The following is a 19,179-nucleotide window of genomic DNA, read 5'->3' on the forward strand; positions in this document are numbered from 1 at the left end:
AGGGTCAGTACTGAGGGAGTGCCGCACTGTCAGAGTGTCAGTACTGAGGGAGTGGTGCACTGTCAGAGGGTCAGCACTGAGGGAGTGCCGCACTGTCAGAGGGTCAGTACTGAGGGAGTGCCGCATTGTCAGTGGGTCAGTACTGAGGGAGTGCCACACTGTCAGAGTGTCAGTACTGAGGGAGTGGCGCACTGTCAGAGGGTCAGCACTGAGGGAGTGCCGCACTGTCAGAGGGTCAGGACTGAGGGAGTGCTGCACTGTCAGAGGGTCAGGACTGAGGGAGTGCCGCACTGTCAGAGGGACAGTACTGAGGGAGTGCCGCACTGTCAGAGGGTCAGTACTGAGGGAGTGCCGCACTGTCAGAGGGTCAGTACTGAGGGAGTGCCGCACTGTCCGTGGGTCAGTACTGAGGGAGTGGCGCACTGTCAGAGGGTCAGTACTGAGGGAGTGCCGCACTGTCAGAGGGTCAGTACTGAGGGAGTGCCGCACTGTCCGTGGGTCAGTACTGAGGGAGTGGCGCACTGTCAGAGGGTCAGTACTGAGGGAGTGCCGCATTGTCAGTGGGTCAGTACTGAGGGAGTGCCGCACTGTCAGAGTGTCAGTACTGAGGGAGTGCCGCACTGTCAGAGGGTCAGTACTGAGGGAGTGCCGCACTGTCAGAGGGTCAGTACTGAGGGAGTGCTGCACTGTCAGAGGGTCAGTACTGAGGGAGTGCCGCACTGTCAGAGGGACAGTACTGAGGGAGTGCCGCACTGTCAGAGGGTCAGTACTGAGGGAGTGCCGCACTGTCAGAGGGTCAGTACTGAGGGAGTGCCGCACTGTCCGTGGGTCAGTACTGAGGGAGTGGTGCACTGTCAGAGGGTCAGTACTGAGGGAGTGCCGCAGTGCCAGAGTGTCAGTACTGAGGGAGTGCCGCACTGTCAGAGGGTCAGTACTGAGGGAGTGCTGCACTGTCAGAGGGTCAGTACGGAGGGAGTCCCGCACTGTCAGAGGGTCAGTACTGAGGGAGTGCTGCACTGTCAGAGGGTCAGGACTGAGGGAGTGCCGCACTGTCAGAGGGACAGTACTGAGGGAGTGCCGCACTGTCAGAGGGTCAGTACTGAGGGAGTGCCGCACTGTCAGAGGGTCAGTACTGAGGGAGTGCCGCACTGTCAGAGGGTCAGTACTGAGGGAGTGCCGCACTGTCAGAGGGTCAGTACTGAGGGAGTGCCGCACTGTCCGTGGGTCAGTACTGAGGGAGTGGCGCACTGTCGGAGGGTCAGTACTGAGGGAGTGCCGCAGTGCCAGAGTGTCAGTACTGAGGGAGTGCCGCACTGTCAGAGGGTCAGTACTGAGGGAGTGCTGCACTGTCAGAGGGTCAGTACGGAGGGAGTGCCGCACTGTCAGAGGGTCAGTACTGAGGGAGTGCTGCACTGTCAGAGGGTCAGTATTGAGGGAGTGCCGCACTGTCAGAGGGTCAGTACTGAGGGAGTGCCGCACTGTCAGAGGGTCAGTGCTGAGGGAGTGCCGCACTGTCAGAGGGTCAGTGCTGAGGGAGTGCCGCACTGTCAGAGGGTCAGTGTTGAGGGAGTGCCGCACTGTCAGAGGGTCAGTACTGAGGGAGTGCCGCACTGTCAGAGGGTCAGTGCTGAGGGAATTAGGCACTGTCAGAGTGTGGGGACTGAGGGAGGGTACACTGTTGGTCGGTTGGTATTGAAAGAGTACTGCAGCACTGAGGGAGGGCTGCACTGTCAGAGGGTCAGTACTGAGGGAGCGCCACACTGTCAAAGGATCAGTGCTGAGGGAGTGCCGCACTGTCAGAGGGTCAGTACTGAGGGAGCGCCACACTGTCAAAGGATCAGTGCTGAGGGAGTGCTGCACTGTCAGAGGGTCAGTGCTGAGGGAGTGCCGCACTGTCAGAGGGTCAGTGCTGAGGGAGTGCCGCTCTGTCAGAGGGTCAGTACTGAGGGAGTGCCGCACTGTCAGAGGATCAGTACTGAGTGAGTGCCGCTCTGTCAGAGGGTCAGTACTGAGGGAGTGCCGCACTGTCAGAGGGTCAGTACTGAGGGAGTGCCGCACTGTCGGAGGGTCAGTACTGAGGGAGTGCCGCTCTGTCCGTGGGTCAGCACTGAGGGAGTGCCGCACTGTCCGTGGGTCAGCACTGAGGGAGTGCCGCACTGTCAGAGGGTCAGTACTGGGGGAGTGCCGCACTGTCGGAGGGTCAGTACTGAGGGAGTGCCGCACTGTCGGAGGGTCAGTACTGAGGGAGTGCCGCACTGTCAGAGGGTCAGTACTGAGGGAGTGCCGCACTGTCAGAGGGTCAGTACTGAGGGAGTGCTGCTCTGTCAGAGGGACAGTACTGAGGGAGTGCCGCACTGTCAGAGGGTCAGTACTGAGGGAGCGCCGCACTGTCAGAGGGTCAGTACTGAGGGAGTGCCGCACTGTCCGTGGGTCAGCACTGAGGGAGTGCCGCACTGCCGGAGGGTCAGTACTGAGGGAGTGCCGCACTGTCGGAGGGTCAGTACTGAGGGAGTGCCGCACTGTCGGAGGGTCAGTACTGAGGGAATGCCGCACTGTCCGTGGGTCAGTACTGAGGGAGTGCTGCACTGTCAGAGGGTCAGTACTGAGGGAGCGCCGCACTGTCGGAGGGTCAGTACTGAGGGAGTGCCGCACTGTCGGAGGGTCAGTACTGAGGGAGTGCCGCACTGTCAGAGGGTCATTACTGAGGGAGTGCCGCACTGTCGGAGGGTCAGTACTGAGGGAGTGCCGCACTGTCGGAGGGTCAGTACTGAGGGAGTGCCGCACTGTCAGAGGGTCAGTACTGAGGGAGTGCCACACTGTCAGAGTGTCAGTACTGAGGGAGTGGCGCACTGTCAGAGGGTCAGTACTGAGGGAGTGCTGCACTGTCAGAGGGTCAGTATTGAGGGAGTGCCGCACTGTCAGAGGGTCAGTACTGAGGGAGTGCCGCACTGTCAGAGGGTCAGTACTGAGGGAGTGCCGCACTGTCAGAGGGTCAGTGCTGAGGGAGTGCCGCACTGTCAGAGGGTCAGTGCTGAGGGAGTGCCGCACTGTCAGAGGGTCAGTACTGAGGGAGTGCCGCACTGTCAGAGGGTCAGTACTGAGGGAGTGCTGCACTGTCAGAGGGTCAGTACTGAGGGAGTGCCGCACTGTCAGAGGGTCAGTACTGAGTGAGTGCCGCTCTGTCAGAGGGTCAGTACTGAGGGAGTGCCGCTCTGTCAGAGGGTCAGTACTGAGGGAGTGCCGCACTGTCAGAGGGTCAGTACTGAGGGAGTGCCGCACTGTCAGAGGGTCAGTACTGAGGGAGTGCCGCACTGTCAGTGGGTCAGTACTGAGGGAGTGGCGCACTGTCAGAGGGTCAGTACTGAGGGAGTGCTGCACTGTCAGAGGGTCAGTACTGAGTGAGTGTCGCTCTGTCAGAGGGTCAGTACTGAGGGAGTGCCGCACTGTCAGTGGGTCAGTACTGAGGGAGTGCCGCACTGTCAGAGGGTCAGTACTGAGGGAGTGCCGCACTGTCAGAGGGTCAGTACTGAGGGAGTGCTGCACTGTCAGAGGGTCAGTACTGAGGGAGTGCCGCACTGTCAGAGGGACAGTACTGAGGGAATGTCGCACTGTCAGAGGGTCAGTACTGAGGGAGTGCCGCACTGTCCGTGGGTCAGTACTGAGGGAGTGCCGCACTGTCCGTGGGTCAGCACTGAGGGAGTGCCGCACTGTCCGTGGGTCAGTACTGAGGGAGTGCCGCACTGTCGGAGGGTCAGTACTGAGGGAGTGCCGCACTGTCGGAGGGTCGGTACTGAGGGAGTGCCGGACTGTCAGAGGGTCAGTACTGAGGGAGTGCCGCACTGTCAGAGGGTCAGTACTGAGGGAGTGCCGCACTGTCAGAGGGACAGTACTGAGGGAGTGCCGCACTGTCAGAGGGTCAGTACTGAGGGAGTGCCGCACTGTCAGAGGGTCAGTACTGAGGGAGTGCCGCACTGTCCGTGGGTCAGCACTGAGGGAGTGCCGCACTGCCAGAGGGTCAGTACTGAGGGAGTGCCGCACTGTCGGAGGGTCAGTACTGAGGGAGTGCCGCACTGTCGGAGGGTCAGTACTGAGGGAGTGCCGCACTGTCGGAGGGTCAGTACTGAGGGAGTGCCGCACTGTCAGAGGGTCAGTACTGAGGGAGTGCCGCACTGTCAGAGGGTCAGTACTGAGGGAGTGCCGCACTGTCAGAGGGTCAGTACTGAGGGAGTGCCGCACTGTCAGAGGGTCAGTACTGAGCGAGTGCCGCACTGCCAGAGTGTCAGTACTGAGGGAGTGCCGCACTGTCAGAGGGTCAGTACGGAGGGAGTGCCGCACTGTCAGAGGGTCAGTACGGAGGGAGTGCCGCACTGTCAGAGGGTCAGTACTGAGGGAGTGCTGCACTGTCAGAGGGTCAGTATTGAGGGAGTGCCGAACTGTCAGAGGGTCAGTGCTGAGGGAGTGCCGCACTGTCAGAGGGTCAGTGCTGAGGGAGTGCCGCACTGTCAGAGGGTCAGTGCTGAGGGAGTGCCGCACTGTCAGAGGGTCAGTACTAAGGGAGTGCCGCACTGTCAGAGGGTCAGTACTGAGGGAGTGCCGCACTGTCAGAGGGTCAGTACTGAGGGAGTGCTGCACTGTCAGAGGGTCAGTACTGAGGGAGTGCTGCACTGTCAGAGGGTCAGTACTGAGGGAGTGCTGCACTGTCAGAGGGTCAGTACTGAGGGAGTGCCGCACTGTCAGAGGGTCAGTACTGAGGGAGTGCCGCTCTGTCAGAGGGTCAGTACTGAGGGAGTGCCGCACTGTCAGAGGGTCAGTACTGAGGGAGTGCCGCACTGTCAGAGGGTCAGTACTGAGGGAGTGCTGCACTGTCAGAGGGTCAGTACTGAGGGAGTGCTGCACTGTCAGAGGGTCAGTACTGAGGGAGCGCGGCACTGTCAGAGGGTCAGTACTGAGGGAGTGCCGCACTGTCAGAGGGTCAGTACTGAGGGAGTGGGGAGGTTTTTCTGCTCATGGTCACTATTTATTCCTCAATCAACATCACTAAAAATAAGCCCTGCTCTGGGTCATTGTCACTTTTTGCTGATTGGGAACCTTGGGCGAGATTCTCCGACCCCCCCCCCCCCCCCGCCGCCGGGTCGGAGAATCACCGGGGGCTGGCATGAATCCCGCCCCCGCCAGTTGCTGAATTCTTCGGCACCGGAGTATCGTCGGGGGCGGGAATCGTGCCGCACTGGTTGACGCCCCCCCTCTTTCTCCCCCCCCCCCTCCACCATGGCGGAGGCGGAAGAGACTCCCTCCACAGCGCATGCGCGGGGATGCCGTGAGCGGCCGCTAACGCTCCCGCGCATGCGCCGGCCGCCCAGAGATGTAATTTCCGCGGCAGCTGGCGGTGCTCCAAAGGCCTTTTCCGCCAGCTGGCGGGGTGGAAATCAGACCGGCGCGGGCTTAGCCCCTCAAGGTTAGGGCTCGGCCCCCCAAGATGCGGGGGATTACGCACCTTTGGGGCGGCGCGATGCCGGACTGATTAATGCCGTTTTTGGCGCCGGTCGGCAGACATCCCGCCGATACTGGAGAATTTCGCCCTTTGTCTATGCAAATTAACTGCCACGATTTCCACATTACAACATTGACTCTACTTCCAATGTGCTCCATTGTGTGTGAAGTGCTTTGAGGTGTCCTGAGTTTGTGAGAGGGGCTATGGAAATGCCAACCTTCCTTGGACCAATGGTGTTGCTTGACTGTTTTCTCCACTGGGTCACACTCTCAGGTCTCTGTGAAGGAAGCTTTGCAGTGACATCCCAAACCTTGTCAAGACAGCACGCAGCCCACCCACACTCTGTCCCACAGGCAGTATTTCCCTGGCTTCATTCCTGCTGTCCTGGGCCTTTAGAGAGAGAGAGAGAGAGAGAGAGAGCGTGCTGAGTTTATGGTCCCACAGTGTCTTACTAACTTTTCTCTTCAGGTTCCGTTCGGCTATCAAAGACCTGGAAGTGATGATGCAGAATCTGATCTCATCCTCGTTTGAAACCATGACCACGGTGCAGCAAGGGGTGGAGTTCCTGGACGTATACCAGCACCTTTCAAACCGCGAGGTACCTGCCAAGTCCAAATTTGAGCAAGCTCAGTTTTAATACCATCCGCAAAACTGTTAAAACATCGTGTTGACCACGTGGGAGGCCCTGAGCTTGGATCAGGGTAGGGAGGAGAGGTGATCTGATTGAAAGCTTCTTGTCAGGGTGGTGCTTGGAGATTATTTCCCGCAGCGACCGGAGAGTCTGGCACTGAGGCGGGGTTGGGGGCGGTGTACGTGTTGGGGCGGGGGGAGAGGGTGTCACAATATCAGGATAAGATGTTATTTCAAACTGAAATGAGGCGTTTCTTCACTCGGCGTTTTGAATGTGTGGAATTCTGTACCTCAGCTTCGAATGTTCAGTTATTGACTCTTTTCAAGACTGGTTAATATTTGATTAAATCATGGCGTGTGGGCATCGCTGGCCGGGCCCAGCATTTGTTGCCCATCCCTAATTGCCCCTTGAGAAGGTGGCGGGTGAGCTGCCTTCTTGAGCCGCTGCAGTCCCTCAGGTGTCGGCAGGGAGGGAGGCACCCACTGTGCTGTTAGGGAGGGAGTTCCACGATTTTGACCCAGCGACAGTGAAGGAACGGCCAATAGAGAAAGTCAGGGTGGTGGGGTTCCCAGGTATCTGCTGCTCTTGTACTTCTACATGGTAGAGGTCGTGAGTTTGGAAGGTGCTGCCTCAGGAACCTCGGTGAGTTGCTGCAGTGCATCTTGTGGATAGTAGGCGAGGCTGCCTCTGTGCGTCGGTGGTGGAGGGAGCGAATGTTTGTGGATGAGGTGCTAATCAAGTGGGAGCTTTGTCAGGGATGTTGTTGAGCTTTTTGAGAGCATTCACAGCATGCTAGTGGCAGGCAATGACTATCCCCAACAAGAGAAAATGTAACCATTGCCCATTGCCATTGAGTGGCATTACTATCACTGAATCTCCCACTATCAACATCCTGCGGATGGGCTACCATTGCACAGAAACTGAACTGGACCCGGCCATATTAATATGGTGACTACCAGAGCAGGTCAGAGGCTGGGAATCCTGCGGAGAGTAACTCACCTCCTGACGACACCACCACCACCTCCTCCTCCTCCTCCTCCTCCTCCTCCTCCTCCTCCTCTCCACTTGCCTGGATGAGCGCAGCTCCAACACTTAAGAAGCTCGACACCATCCAGGACAAAGCAGCCCCGCTTGATTGGCACCCCATCCACAAACACCACCACCTGTGCAAAGGCAATCGAGGATGGGCAACAAATGCTGGCCTTGCCAGCGAAGCCCACATCCTGTAAATCAATTTAAAAAACAATAACTTTGGACACTAAGGGAACGTCGGTCGGGCTGTGAGGATAGGACGGGAGAGTGGAGTTGAGGGAGTAAATCAACCATCATCGTACTGAATGGTGGAGCGGTTTTGAGGGAACAAATGGCCTAGTCCTGTCCTTATTTCCTATATTAGGGCCCTCTGAACATGCTCCCTCACTCCCTCAATAGAACTATTGGCCTTGTATAATTTTCTGGTCAGTGCAGTGAATGCTGATCTTCCATCTCAAGGGGATTATAATTAAGAGCGCGCTTTTATCTGGGGAATTGCAAGTTGAGCAGAGCTGTCAAGTCGCTTCATCATCCTGTGTCAAAGCCTTTAGAAGTGGGGGTGTTTGGCCCTTTCCGCGGGCTGTCAGTGCCTGACTCTTACCGACAGTGAAATGCAGCGCATTCCGTCCTTCACAGACGATCAAACGGACGATTGATAAAAAGACAGTGGAGGTCTACATCCTGTTCAACGAGGAGCTCTCCTGGGTGAACAAAGACCTGAACAGGAAGGCCATGTACCTGGCCCCACAGATGCCACACTTTGCGGGCCAGGCACACTGGGCTCGCTCTCTCCGGCGGCGCATCGATAGGTCGATGCAGGTGAGTTGAATCATCCAAAAGCCAATCGATTTTGTGGGGGGAGAGAGAGAGAGAGAGCCTGCACGTCCTCCCCATGTGTGCGTGGGTTTCCTCTGGGTGCTCCGGTTTTCTCCCACAAGTCCAAAGATGTGCAGGTTGGGCGGATTGGCCACGCTAACCTCTGCCCCTTGGTGTCCAACAAGTTAGGTGATGTTGCGGGGATAGGACGGGGAGTGCGGGCCTAGGTAGGAACATCTTTCGGAGGGTCGGTGCAGACTTGACGGGCCCAATGGCCTCCTTCTGCACTGTAGGGATTCTATGGTTTTGAATTCTTCACAATATAGCATCCCCTGTTAACCACTTTCAATCCAGGCGTGGTTAACAGGCGTGACTGTCCTGAAGTAAGTGAGGGGGGGGTGATGGAAGGAGGAAGGGGGGCAGGAGGGAGGGAGTGAGGGGAGGGAGAGAGACCCATCTGATTCACCTCATGTCCTTCAGGGAAGGAAATCTGCCGTCCTTACCCGGTCTGGCCTATATGTGATTCCAGACCTACAGCAGTGCTGATCTTAACTGCTAGTAAATGCCCCAATCCCATGAACGAATAACAGATAATAATCTCTGTCTCACAACTTTCCAGTTCCTGGTACAAGCCACCTTCCTCACTAAGATTGGATTGGGGGACGAGACTATGGAGTTCTTCCAGACGCTGGAGCAGTCGCTGGATGACTTTGTGCGCAAAATCTTCACAGACTGGACGGTCAATGTTGATCGGGACAGCATTAAACGGCTGGAGAGGCCCCTGATGATCCGGAACCTGGATGACAAGGGCAAGCTCAGTGTAAACTTCGACATGTGAGTTCACAAAACTTCAAATCAGCGGGCCATAGCGTGCTGGCTGATTGGAATCAATCACTTTGCCTGCGCTGGGTGAGTAGCTGAATGGCAGTGTAAATCAGCACTGTCAATACGAGATTCAGTGGTGATAATATTAATAGGCAAGATAAGATCACATGGAATTGAGGTAATTTATTAGCTTGGATAGAAGACTGGCTAACTGACAGAAGCCAGAGAGTCGGGATATATTGATCTTTTTATAGTTAGCAAGATGTAAGTGGTGGGGTGCCACAGGGTTCGGTCCTCGGGGGCCCCAGCTATTTACAATATATATTAATGACTTGGATGTAGGGATAGAAGGTATTATGGGGAAATTTGCAGATGACACAAAATAGGTGAAACAGTGAGTTGCACTGAGGAGATAAGAAATTTACAAATGGATATAGATAGGTTAGGAGAGTGGGCCAAACTGTGGCAGATGCAGTTTAACGTGGATAAGTGTGAGGTCATGCATTTTGGTCGGAAAAATGGAAAGGCAGCTTATTATCCAAATGGGGAGAAACCTCAGAGTGTTTTGGTGCAGAGGGACCTGGGTGTCCTCGTGTATGAACTGCAGTAAACTAGCGTGCAGGTACAGCAGGTAATAAGGAAGGCAAATGGAATTTGGCCTTTATAGCGAAAGGAATAGAATATAAAAGTAGGGAAGTGTTGCTGCAACTGTACAAGGCATTGGTAAGACCGTACCTGGAGTACTGTGCACAGTTTTGGTCCCCTTATTTGAGGAAAGATGTAGTGGCGTTGGAGGCAGTTCAGAGGAGGTTCACTAGATTGATTCCCGAGATGAGGGGGTTTGTCGTACGAGGAGCGATTGAACAGTTTAGGCCGATACTCTCTGGAGTTTAGAAGAATGAGGGGAGATCAAATTGAGGTAAACAAGATGCTAAAAGGTCTGGATGAAGTAGACGTGGAGCTGGCGCTTCCTCTTATGGGGCATTCTAAAACGAGAGGTCATAATCTTCGAATAAGAGGCAGCAAATTTAAAACAGATTTGAGGAGAAACTACTTCTCCCAAAGGGTTGGGAATCTGTGGAATTTGCTGCCCCAGAGTGCGGTGCATGCTGGGACAGTGAGTCAATTTAAGGAGAAGTTAGACAAATTTTTAATTGGTAATGGGTTGAAGGGTTATGGAGAATGGGCAGGACGGTGGAGTTGAGGCCGGGATGGGATCAGATCATTGAGCCCCGATGGCGAGTGTAGTGACGAACCGGAGGAGGTCGGAGTACTTTCAACTGTACCGAGGGACGAGGCAGGGGTGCCCCCCGTTCCCCCTGTTGTTCTCATTGGCGATCGAACCATTGGCCATGTCACTGAGGGAGTCTAATAAATGGAGGGGGGTGGTCCGAGGGGGAGAAGAGCATCGGGTGTCGCGATATGCAGATGACCTGTTGCTGTATGTGGCGGATCCAATGGAGGGGATGGTGGAGGTCAGGCAGACTCTAAGGGAGTTTGGGGAGTTTTTGGGCTATAAGCTCAATGTAGGGAAGAGTGAGCTCTTTGTATTACAGGCGGGGGACCAAGAAAGAGGGATAGGGGACCTACCGCTGAGGAGGGCGGAGGGGAGCTTTCGGTATCTGGGGATCCAGATAGCCAGGAGTTGGGGGACCCTACATAAACTGAATTTGCCGAGGTTGGTGGAGCAAATGGAAGAGGATTTCAAAAGATGGGACATATTACCGCTCTCGCTGGCGGGTAGAGTGCAGTTGGTCAAAATGGTGGTCCTTCCGAGGTTTCTGTTTGTGTTTCAGTGCCTTCCCATCGTGATCACTAAGGCCTTTTTTAAGAGAGTAGGCAGGAGTATTATGGGGGTTGTGTGGGCGAATAAGACCCCGAGAGTAAGGAGAGGGTTCCTGGAACGCAGTAGGGACCGAGGAGGGTTGGCGCTGTCAAACCTGGGGAGCTACTACTGGGCAGCAAATGTGGCGATGATCCGCAAGTGGGTTATGGAGGGAGAGGGGGCGGCATGGAAGAGGATGGAGATGGCGTCCTGTAAAGGAACGAGCCTGGGGGCGTTGGTGACGGCACCGCTGCCACTCTCGCCGACAAAGTATACCACGAGCCCGGTGGTGGCGGCAATGCTAAGGTTCTGGGGCCAGTGGAGACGGCACAGGGGTGCAATGGGAGCATCGGTGTGGTCCCCGATCAGGGGTAACAACCGGTTTGTCCCGGGGAAGATGGACGGGGGGTTCCAGAGCTGGCATCGGGCGGGGATTGGAAGAATGGGGGACTTGTTCATCGACGGGACGTTTACGAGCCTAGGGGCACTGGAGGAGAAGTTTGAGTTACTCCCGGGAAATGCCTTTAGATATATGCAGGTGAGGGCTTTTGTGAGGCGACAGGTGAGGGAATTCCCGTTGCTCCCGTCACAAGAAGTTCAAGATAGGGTGATCACGGGTGTATGGGTCGGGGAGGGCAAGGTGTCGGAAATACACCAGGAGATGAAAGAGGGGGAAGCGCTGGTAGAAGAGTTGAAGGGTAAATGGGAGGAGGAGCTGGGGGAGGAGATCGAGGAAGGTCTGTGGGCTGATGCCCTAGGTAGGGTTAATTCCTCCTTCTCATGTGCCAGGCTCAGCCTGATACAATTTAAGGTGGTCCACAGAGCGCACTTGATGGGGGCGAGGTTGAGTAGGTTCTTTGGGGTAGAGGACAGATGTGGAAGGTGCTCAGGGAGCCCGGCGAACCATGTCCATATGTTTTGGTCGTGCCCGGCACTGGAGGGGTTCTGGAGAGGAGTGGCGGGAGCAATATCTCAGGTGGTGAAAGTCTGGGTCAAGCCAAGCTGGGGGCTAGCAATATTTGGAGTAGCGGACGAACCGGGAGTGCAGGAGGCGAAAGAGGCCGGCATTCTGGCCTTTGCGTCCCTAGTAGCCCGGCGAAGGATCTTGCTAATGTGGAAGGAGGCGAAGCCCCCCAGCCTGGAGGCCTGGAGAAATGATATGGCTGGGTTTATAAAGTTGGAGAGGATTAAGTTCGCCTTGAGAGGGTCTGCGCAGGGGTTCAACAGGCGGTGACAACCGTTCCTAGACTATCTCGCGGAGCGTTAGAGGAAGGTCGGTCAGCAGCAGCAGCAACCTGGGGGGGGGGCGGACGGACGTCCTGGGGGTGGGGGGGAAGGGGGGACTGCCTGGGAGGGTGGATGAGCAAGAGATAACATGAAGGGTTGGGGAAACTGGCACGTACGGGTGAGGGCCAGTGTACAAAGCTGTGTAAATATATCATTTTGCCATGTATATATCTTGCTCTGCGCGATTTCTCGTTTTTTTTTTTTGTTACGTTGGGGTGTGGGGGGGGGGGTATTGTTTGTAAGGGACAAAAATTGTGTTAAAAAACTTTAATAAATGTATTTTTTTTAAAAAAAGAACGTTGACAGACTGGCAGACATGGGCGTCATTCTCCGACCCCCCGCCGGGTCGGAGAATGGCCGTTGGCCGCCGTGAATCCCGGCCCCGCTCCCGCCGAAGTCTCCGGTACCGGAGATTGGGCGGGGGCGGGAATCGGGCCGCGCCGGTTGGCGGGACCCCCCGCTGGATTCTCCGGCCCGGATGGGCCGAAGTCCAGCCCAAAAATTGCCTGGTCCCGCCGGCGTAAATCAAACCTGGTATTTACCGGCGGGACCAGGCGGCGTGGGCGGGGTCCTGGGGGGGGGGCGCGGGGCGATCTGACCCGGGGGGTGTCCCCACGGTGGCCTGGCCCGCGATCGAGGCCCACCGATCCGTGGGCAGGCCTGTGCCGTGGGGGCACTCTTTCCCTTCCGCCACGGCCTCCACCATGGCGGAGGCGGAAGAGACTCTCCCCACTGCGCATGCGCGGGAAACTGACAGCGGCTGCTGACGCTCCCGCGCATGCGCCGGGAAACTGACAGCGGCCGCTGACGCTCCCGCGCATGCGCCGCATTTCCGCGCCAGCTGGCGGGGCAACAAACGCCATTTCCGCCAGCTGGCGGGACGGAAATCCCTCCGGCGTCGGCCTAGCCCCTCAATGTTGGGGCTAGGCCGCCAAAGATGCGGAGCATTCCGCACCTTTGGGCCGGCGCGATGCCCGTCTGATTGGCGCCGTCTTTGGCACCAGTCGGCGGACATCGCACGTTGGGGGAGAATTTCGCCCATGATTTGAGAGGGAGTAATGCCGATTGAGTTTCTGCCTGCCTCTTTCCGAGGGCATTGGTGAGACTGCCTTTGGAGCTCTTGTGAAGGGAGGTAAATGCATCAGAGGCTGGACAGAAACGGTTCAGCAGGTTGGCTCCAGGGGTGAGGGACTTGACTTGTGAAGAGAGTTTGAGCAGTTTAGGCCTGTGCTGGCTGGAGTTTAGGAGAAGGAGAGGAGATGTAATCGAGGGTGTATCAGATGCGAAAGAGGAGAGGTGGAGCCGCTCTTTCCTTTTGTTGGACATTCTAGAACGAGAGGCCAAGGGGTGGCTGATTTAAAACAGAGAAACGAGGAGGAATTCCTTCACTCAAAGGGTGCTGAGCCTGTGGAATTCGGTACCGCAGAGGACACTGAAACACTGAACCAAATTAGTGGAGGAGATGGACAGGTTTTTCAATGGGGAGCGGGTGAGAAGGTGGGGGATAAGGCTGGGATGAGATCAGACACGATCGTATCGAATGGCGGAGTGCGCTCGAATGGGCAAAATTGCCGACTCTCGCTCCTTATGTTCTTACAGGTACCTGTTGGAGTTGTTCAATGAAATCCATTACTGGGAACGCTTGGCCTTTGAGATCCCCCACTACATTATGGAGGTTTTCCAGCGAAGGGAAGATCTGAGGACGCTACGTGAGAGTGTTTACCTGGTGGTCTGCGATTACAACAGGTCAGTGCAGGCTGCTGGAGCGCGAGGCTGAGATTGGAATCATTAACAATGAGTGTCAGGGAGGTGAGCCCCCCTCCCCCGCTGCTCCCTCACTCGCCTCGGAGCGGTCCCCCTGCGTCCGTTGCTGATATTTCTGAAGTTCCCCAAGTCCATCAACTATTCCACAGGCAGAGGGAAAGGCGGCGGCGGCGCACCCAACTCTGCCATACTTTCTATCGCAGCGCCCCGAGGGTCCTCCACCTCTTGAGCTGAAGCTTTATTCGACATCTACTGAGTGTTGTACCCCAACATTCCCTTACCGTGGAGAAACCAACACCCTCCAATTATTCTGCACTGTTTCCCCCCCCAGCACAACGCCCGTCAACCAGCCACTGACAGTGCAGCACTGCCTCAGTACTGACCCTCTGACAGTGCGGCACTCCCTCAGTACTGACTCTCTGACAATGCGTCACTCCCTCAGTACTGATCCTCTGACAGTGCGGCGCTCCCTCAGTACTGACCCTCTGACAGCGCGGCACTCCCTCAGTACTGACCCTCTGACAGTGCGGCACTCCCTCAGTACTGACTCTCTGACAGTGCGGCATTCCCTCAGTACTGACCCTCTGACAGTGCAGCACTCCCTCAGTACTGACCCTCTGACAGTGCGGCACTCCCTCAGTACTGACCCTCTGACAGTGCGGCACTCCCTCGGTACTGACCCTCTGACAGTGCGGCACTCCCTCAGTACTGACCCTCTGACAGTGCGGCACTCCCTCGGTACTGACCCTCTGACAGTGCGGCACTCCCTCAGTACTTACCCTCTGACAGTGCGGCACTCCCTCAGTACTGACCCTCTGACAGTGCGGCACTCCCTCAGTACTGACCCTCTGACAGTGCGGCACTCCCTCATTACTGACCCTCTGACAGTGCAGCACTCCCTCAGTACTGACCCTCTGACAGTGCGGCACTCCCTAGTACTGACCCTCTGACAGTGCAGCACTCCCTCAGTGCTGACCCCCTGACAGTGCGGCACTCCCTCAGTACTGACCCTCTGACCGTGCGGCACTCCCTCAGTGCTGACCCTCTGACAGTGCAGCACTCCCCCAGTACTGCCCCTCTGACAGTGCGGCACTCCCTCAGTACTGACCCTCTGACAGTGCGGCACTCCCTCAGTGCTGACCCCCTGACAGTGTGGCACTCCCTCAGTACTGACCCTCTGACAGTGCGGCACTCCCTCAGTACTGACTCTCTGACAGTGCGGCACTCCCTCAGTACTGACCCTCTGACAGTGCGGCACTCCCCCAGTACTGACCCTCTGACAGTGCGGCACTCCCTCAGTACTGACCCTCTGACAGTGCGGCATTCCCTCAGTACTGACCCTCTGACAGTGCGGCACTCCCTCAGTACTGACCCTCTGACAGTGCGGCACTCCCTCAGTGCTGACCCTCTGACAGTGCGGCACTCCCTCAGTGCTGACCCTCTGACAGTGCGGCACTCCCTCAGTGCTGACCCTCTGACAGTGCGGCACTCCCTCAGTACTCTCCCTTTGACAGTGCGGCACTCCCTCAGTACTGACCCTCTGACAGGGCGGCACTCCCTCAGTACTGACCCTCTGACAGTGCGGCACTCCCTCAGTACTGACCCTCTGACAGGGCGGCACTCCCTCAGTACTGACTCTCTGACAGTGCGGCACTCCCTCAGTACTGACTCTCTGACAGTGCGGCACTCCCTCTGTACTGACCCTCTGACAGTGCGGCACTCCCTCAGCACTGTCCCTCTGACAGTGCGGCACTCCCTCAGTACTGACCCTCTGACAGTGGGGCACTCCCTCAGTACCGACCCTCTGACAGTGCTGCACTCCCTCAGTACTGACTCTCTGACAGTGCGGCACTCCCTCAGCACTGTCCCTCTGACAGTGCGGCACTCCCTCAGTACTGACCCTCTGACAGTGGGGCACTCCCTCAGTACCGACCCTCTGACAGTGCTGCACTCCCTCAGTACTGACTCTCTGACAGTGCGGCACTCCCTCAGTACTGACCCTCTGACAGTGCGGCACTCCCTCAGTACTGACCCTCTGACAGTGCGGCACTCCCTCAGTACTGACCCTCTGACAGTGCGGCGCTCCCTCAGTACTGACCCTCTGACAGTGCGGCGCTCCCTCAGTACTGACCCTCTGACAGTGCGGCACTCCCTCAGTACTGACACTCTGACAGTGCGGCACTCCCTCAGTACTGACCCTCTGACAGTGCGGCACTCCCTCAGTACTGACCCTCTGACAGTGCGGCACTCCCTCAGTACTGACCCTCTGACAGTGCGGCACTCCCTCAGTACTGACCCTCTGACAGTGCGGCACTCCCTCAGTACTGACCCTCTGACAGTGCGGCACTCCCTCAGTACTGACCCTCTGACAGTGCGCCACTCCCTCAGTACTGACCCTCTGACAGTGCGCCACTCCCTCAATCCAGGCACTGGGAATATTGACCGGACAATGTTCAGCAAGTGTATTTGAACCCATTAGCTCTGCTGCTGAAGTGAGAGAATGACCCACTAAGGCATTGCTGGCATTTAGTGGGCAAACTGTTGGGTAAGGAGGAAAACAAATCCAAAAGCACCCCAAAACTAGTTGTGATAGTTGCATACAAATTGTGTTTAGTTACATGCAGTTGGTGGGAATTATCTGGTGGATCACTATAAACGTATGCCTTAGGAGGCATATGCTCACAATGTTTGACAAATGTGAGAGTGTGTAAATATGGGTTCCAGTTATATCATTCTGCGCTGCCTAACGGGTCGCTTGTAATTTTAGAATCCTTGACGAGTTAACGAAGGAGCAGCGGAACCTCTTCCGAGACAGAATCAAATTCCTGGACAAGAAAATTGCCCCGGGGCTGACGAAGCTTCAGTGGTCAGCGAGGACACTGTCCAGTTACTTCATCGACGAGTGCCGAATGCAAGCTAGACAGGTAGGGTCGGCGATGAGATACTCGCTCGACACTCGGTGAGAGGGGAGCCGTAGGCATCTCTCCCCTCTCTGTCCTTTACAGCAGAGAATGACCAATCCAATGCGCCGCTGTTCGTGGGTGACGTGGGCATGTGGGTGTATCTCTCTGGGTGACGTTGCTGAGTGAGAAGTGATTTCTGCTCATGTTTTCAGTCTATTCACTGTATGTTAATTAGAAGGTGTCCCTGGGAGTGTGTCAGTATTTACAGGGGGGTCTCCGGGGAGTGTGTCAGTATTTACAAGGGGGTCCCCGGGGAGTGTGTCAGTATTTACAGGGGGTCCCCGGGGAATGTGTCAGTATTTACAGGGGGTCCCCAGGGAGTGTGTCAGTATTTACAGGGTGCCCCGGGGAATGTGTCAGTATTTACAAGGTGTACCCGGGGAGTGTGTCAGTATTTACAAGGGGTCTCCGGGAGTGTGTCAGTATTTACAGGGGGTCCCCGGGGGAGTGTGTCAGTATTTACAGGGGGTCCCCGGGGAGTGTGTCAGTATTTACAGGGGGTCCCCGGGGAATGTGTCAGTATTTACAGGGCGTCCCCGGGGGGTGTGTCAGTATTTACAGGGGGTCCCCGGGGAATGTGTCAGTATTTACAAGGTGTACCCGGGGAGTGTGTCAGTATTTACAAGGGGTCTCCGGGAGTGTGTCAGTATTTACAGGGGGTCCCCGGGGGAGTGTGTCAATATTTACAGGGGGGTCCCCGGGGAGTGAGTCAGTATTTACAGGGGGTCCCCGGGGAGTGTGTCAGTATTTACAGGTTGTTTCGGGGAGTGTGTCAGTATTTACAGGTTGTTTTTGGGGAGTGTGTCAGTATTTACAGAGGGTCCCCGGGGAGTGTGTCAGTATTTACAGAGGGTCCCCGGGGAGTGTGTCAGTATTTACAGGGGGGTCCCCGGGGAGTGTGTCAGTATTTACAGGGAGTCCCTGGGGTGTGTGTCAGTATTTACAGGGGGTGCCCGGGGTGTGTGTCAGTATTTACAGGTTGTTTCGGGGAGTTTGTCAGTATTTACAGGGGTTTCCCGGGGAGTGTGTCAGTATTTACAGGGGGCTGCCGGGGGAGAGTGTCAGTATTTACAGGGGATCCCCGGGGAATGTGTCAGTATTTACAGGGGGGGTCCCCGGGGAGTGTGTCAGTATTTACAGGGGGTCCCCGGGGGAGTGTGTCAGTATTTACAGGGGGGGTCCCCGGGGAGTGCATCAGTATTTACAGGGGGTCCCCGGGGAGTGCGTCAGCATTTACAGGGGGTCCCAGGGGAGTGCGTCAGCATTTACAGGGGGTCCCAGGGGAGTGCGTCAGCATTTACAGGGGGTCCCCGGGGAGTGAGTCAGTATTTACAGGGCGTCCCCGGGGAGTGTGTCAGTATTTACAGGGGGTCCCCGGGCAGTGTGTCAGTATTTACAGGGGGTCCCCGGTGAGTGTTTCAGCATTTACAGGGGGTCCCCGGGGAGTGTGTCAGTATTTACAAGGGGTCCCGGGGAGTGTGTCAGTATTTACAGGGGGTCCCCGGGGAATGAGTCAGTATTTACAGGGGGTCCCCGGTGGAGTGTGTCAGTATTTTCAGGGGGTCCCCTGGGAGTGTGTCAGTATTTACAGGGAGTCCCCGGGGAGTGTGTCAGTATTTACAGGGGGTCCCCGGGGAATGAGTCCGTATTTACAGGGGGGTATCCCCTGGGAGTGTGTTAGTATTTACAGGGAGTCCCCGGGGACTGTGTTAGTATTTACAGGGGGTACCCGGGGCGTGTGTCAGTATTTACAGGTTGTTTCTGGGGTGTGTGTCAGTGTTTACAGGGAGTCCCCGGGGAGTGTGTCAGTATTTCCAAGGAGTCCCCGGGGAGTGTGTCAGTACATACAGGGAGACCCCGGGGAGTCTGTCAATATTTACAGGGAGTTCCCGGGGAGTGTGTCAGTATTTACAGGGGGTCCCGGAGAGTGTGTCAGTATTTACAGGGCGTCCCCCGGGGGTGTGTCAGTATTTACAGGTTTTTTCAGGGAGAGTCAGTATTTACAGGGGGTCCCGGGGAGTGTGTCAGTATTTACAGGGCGTCCCCGGGGAGTGTGTCAGTATTTACAGGGGGGTCCCCGGGGAGTGTGTCAGTATTTACAATGGGTCCCCGGGGAGTGTGTCAGTATTTACAGGGGGTCCCCGGGGAGTGTGTCAGTATTTACAGGGCGTCCCCGAGGAGTGTGTCAGTATTTACAGGTTGTTTTTGGGGAGTGTGTCAGTATTTACAGAGGGTCCCCGGGGAGTGTGTCAGTATTTACAGAGGGTCCCCGGGGAGTGTGTCAGTATTTACAGGGGGGTCCCCGGGGAGTGTGTCAGTATTTACAGGGGGTCCCGGGGAGTGTGTCAGTATTTACAGAGGGTCCCCGGGGTGTGTGTCAGTATTTACATGTTGTTTCGGGGAGTTTGTCAGTATTTACAGGGGTTTCCCGGGGAGTATGTCAGTATATACAGGGGGCTGCCGGGGGAGAGTGTCAGTGTTTACAGGTTTCCGGGCGAGTGTGTCAGTGTTTACATTGGGTCCCTGGGGAGTGTGTCAGTATTTA

General features: G+C 56.4%; 1 protein-coding gene across 1 annotated transcript in view; it reads left to right on the plus strand.

Moving 5' to 3' along the window:
- dnah2 (dynein, axonemal, heavy chain 2) overlaps positions 1–19,179 on the plus strand; it is a 314,816-nt gene that overhangs the window by 49,005 nt on the left and 246,632 nt on the right. The window contains exons 12-16 of the mRNA XM_072493227.1: positions 5,960–6,089; positions 7,791–7,973; positions 8,590–8,804; positions 13,507–13,653; positions 16,439–16,595. Of these exons, the coding sequence (XP_072349328.1) occupies positions 5,960–6,089; positions 7,791–7,973; positions 8,590–8,804; positions 13,507–13,653; positions 16,439–16,595 (832 nt within the window). The remainder of the gene's footprint in view (positions 1–5,959; positions 6,090–7,790; positions 7,974–8,589; positions 8,805–13,506; positions 13,654–16,438; positions 16,596–19,179) is intronic.

This window comes from Scyliorhinus torazame, chromosome 31 (assembly GCF_047496885.1).
Source record: "Scyliorhinus torazame isolate Kashiwa2021f chromosome 31, sScyTor2.1, whole genome shotgun sequence".
NCBI lineage: Eukaryota > Metazoa > Chordata > Chondrichthyes > Carcharhiniformes > Scyliorhinidae > Scyliorhinus > Scyliorhinus torazame.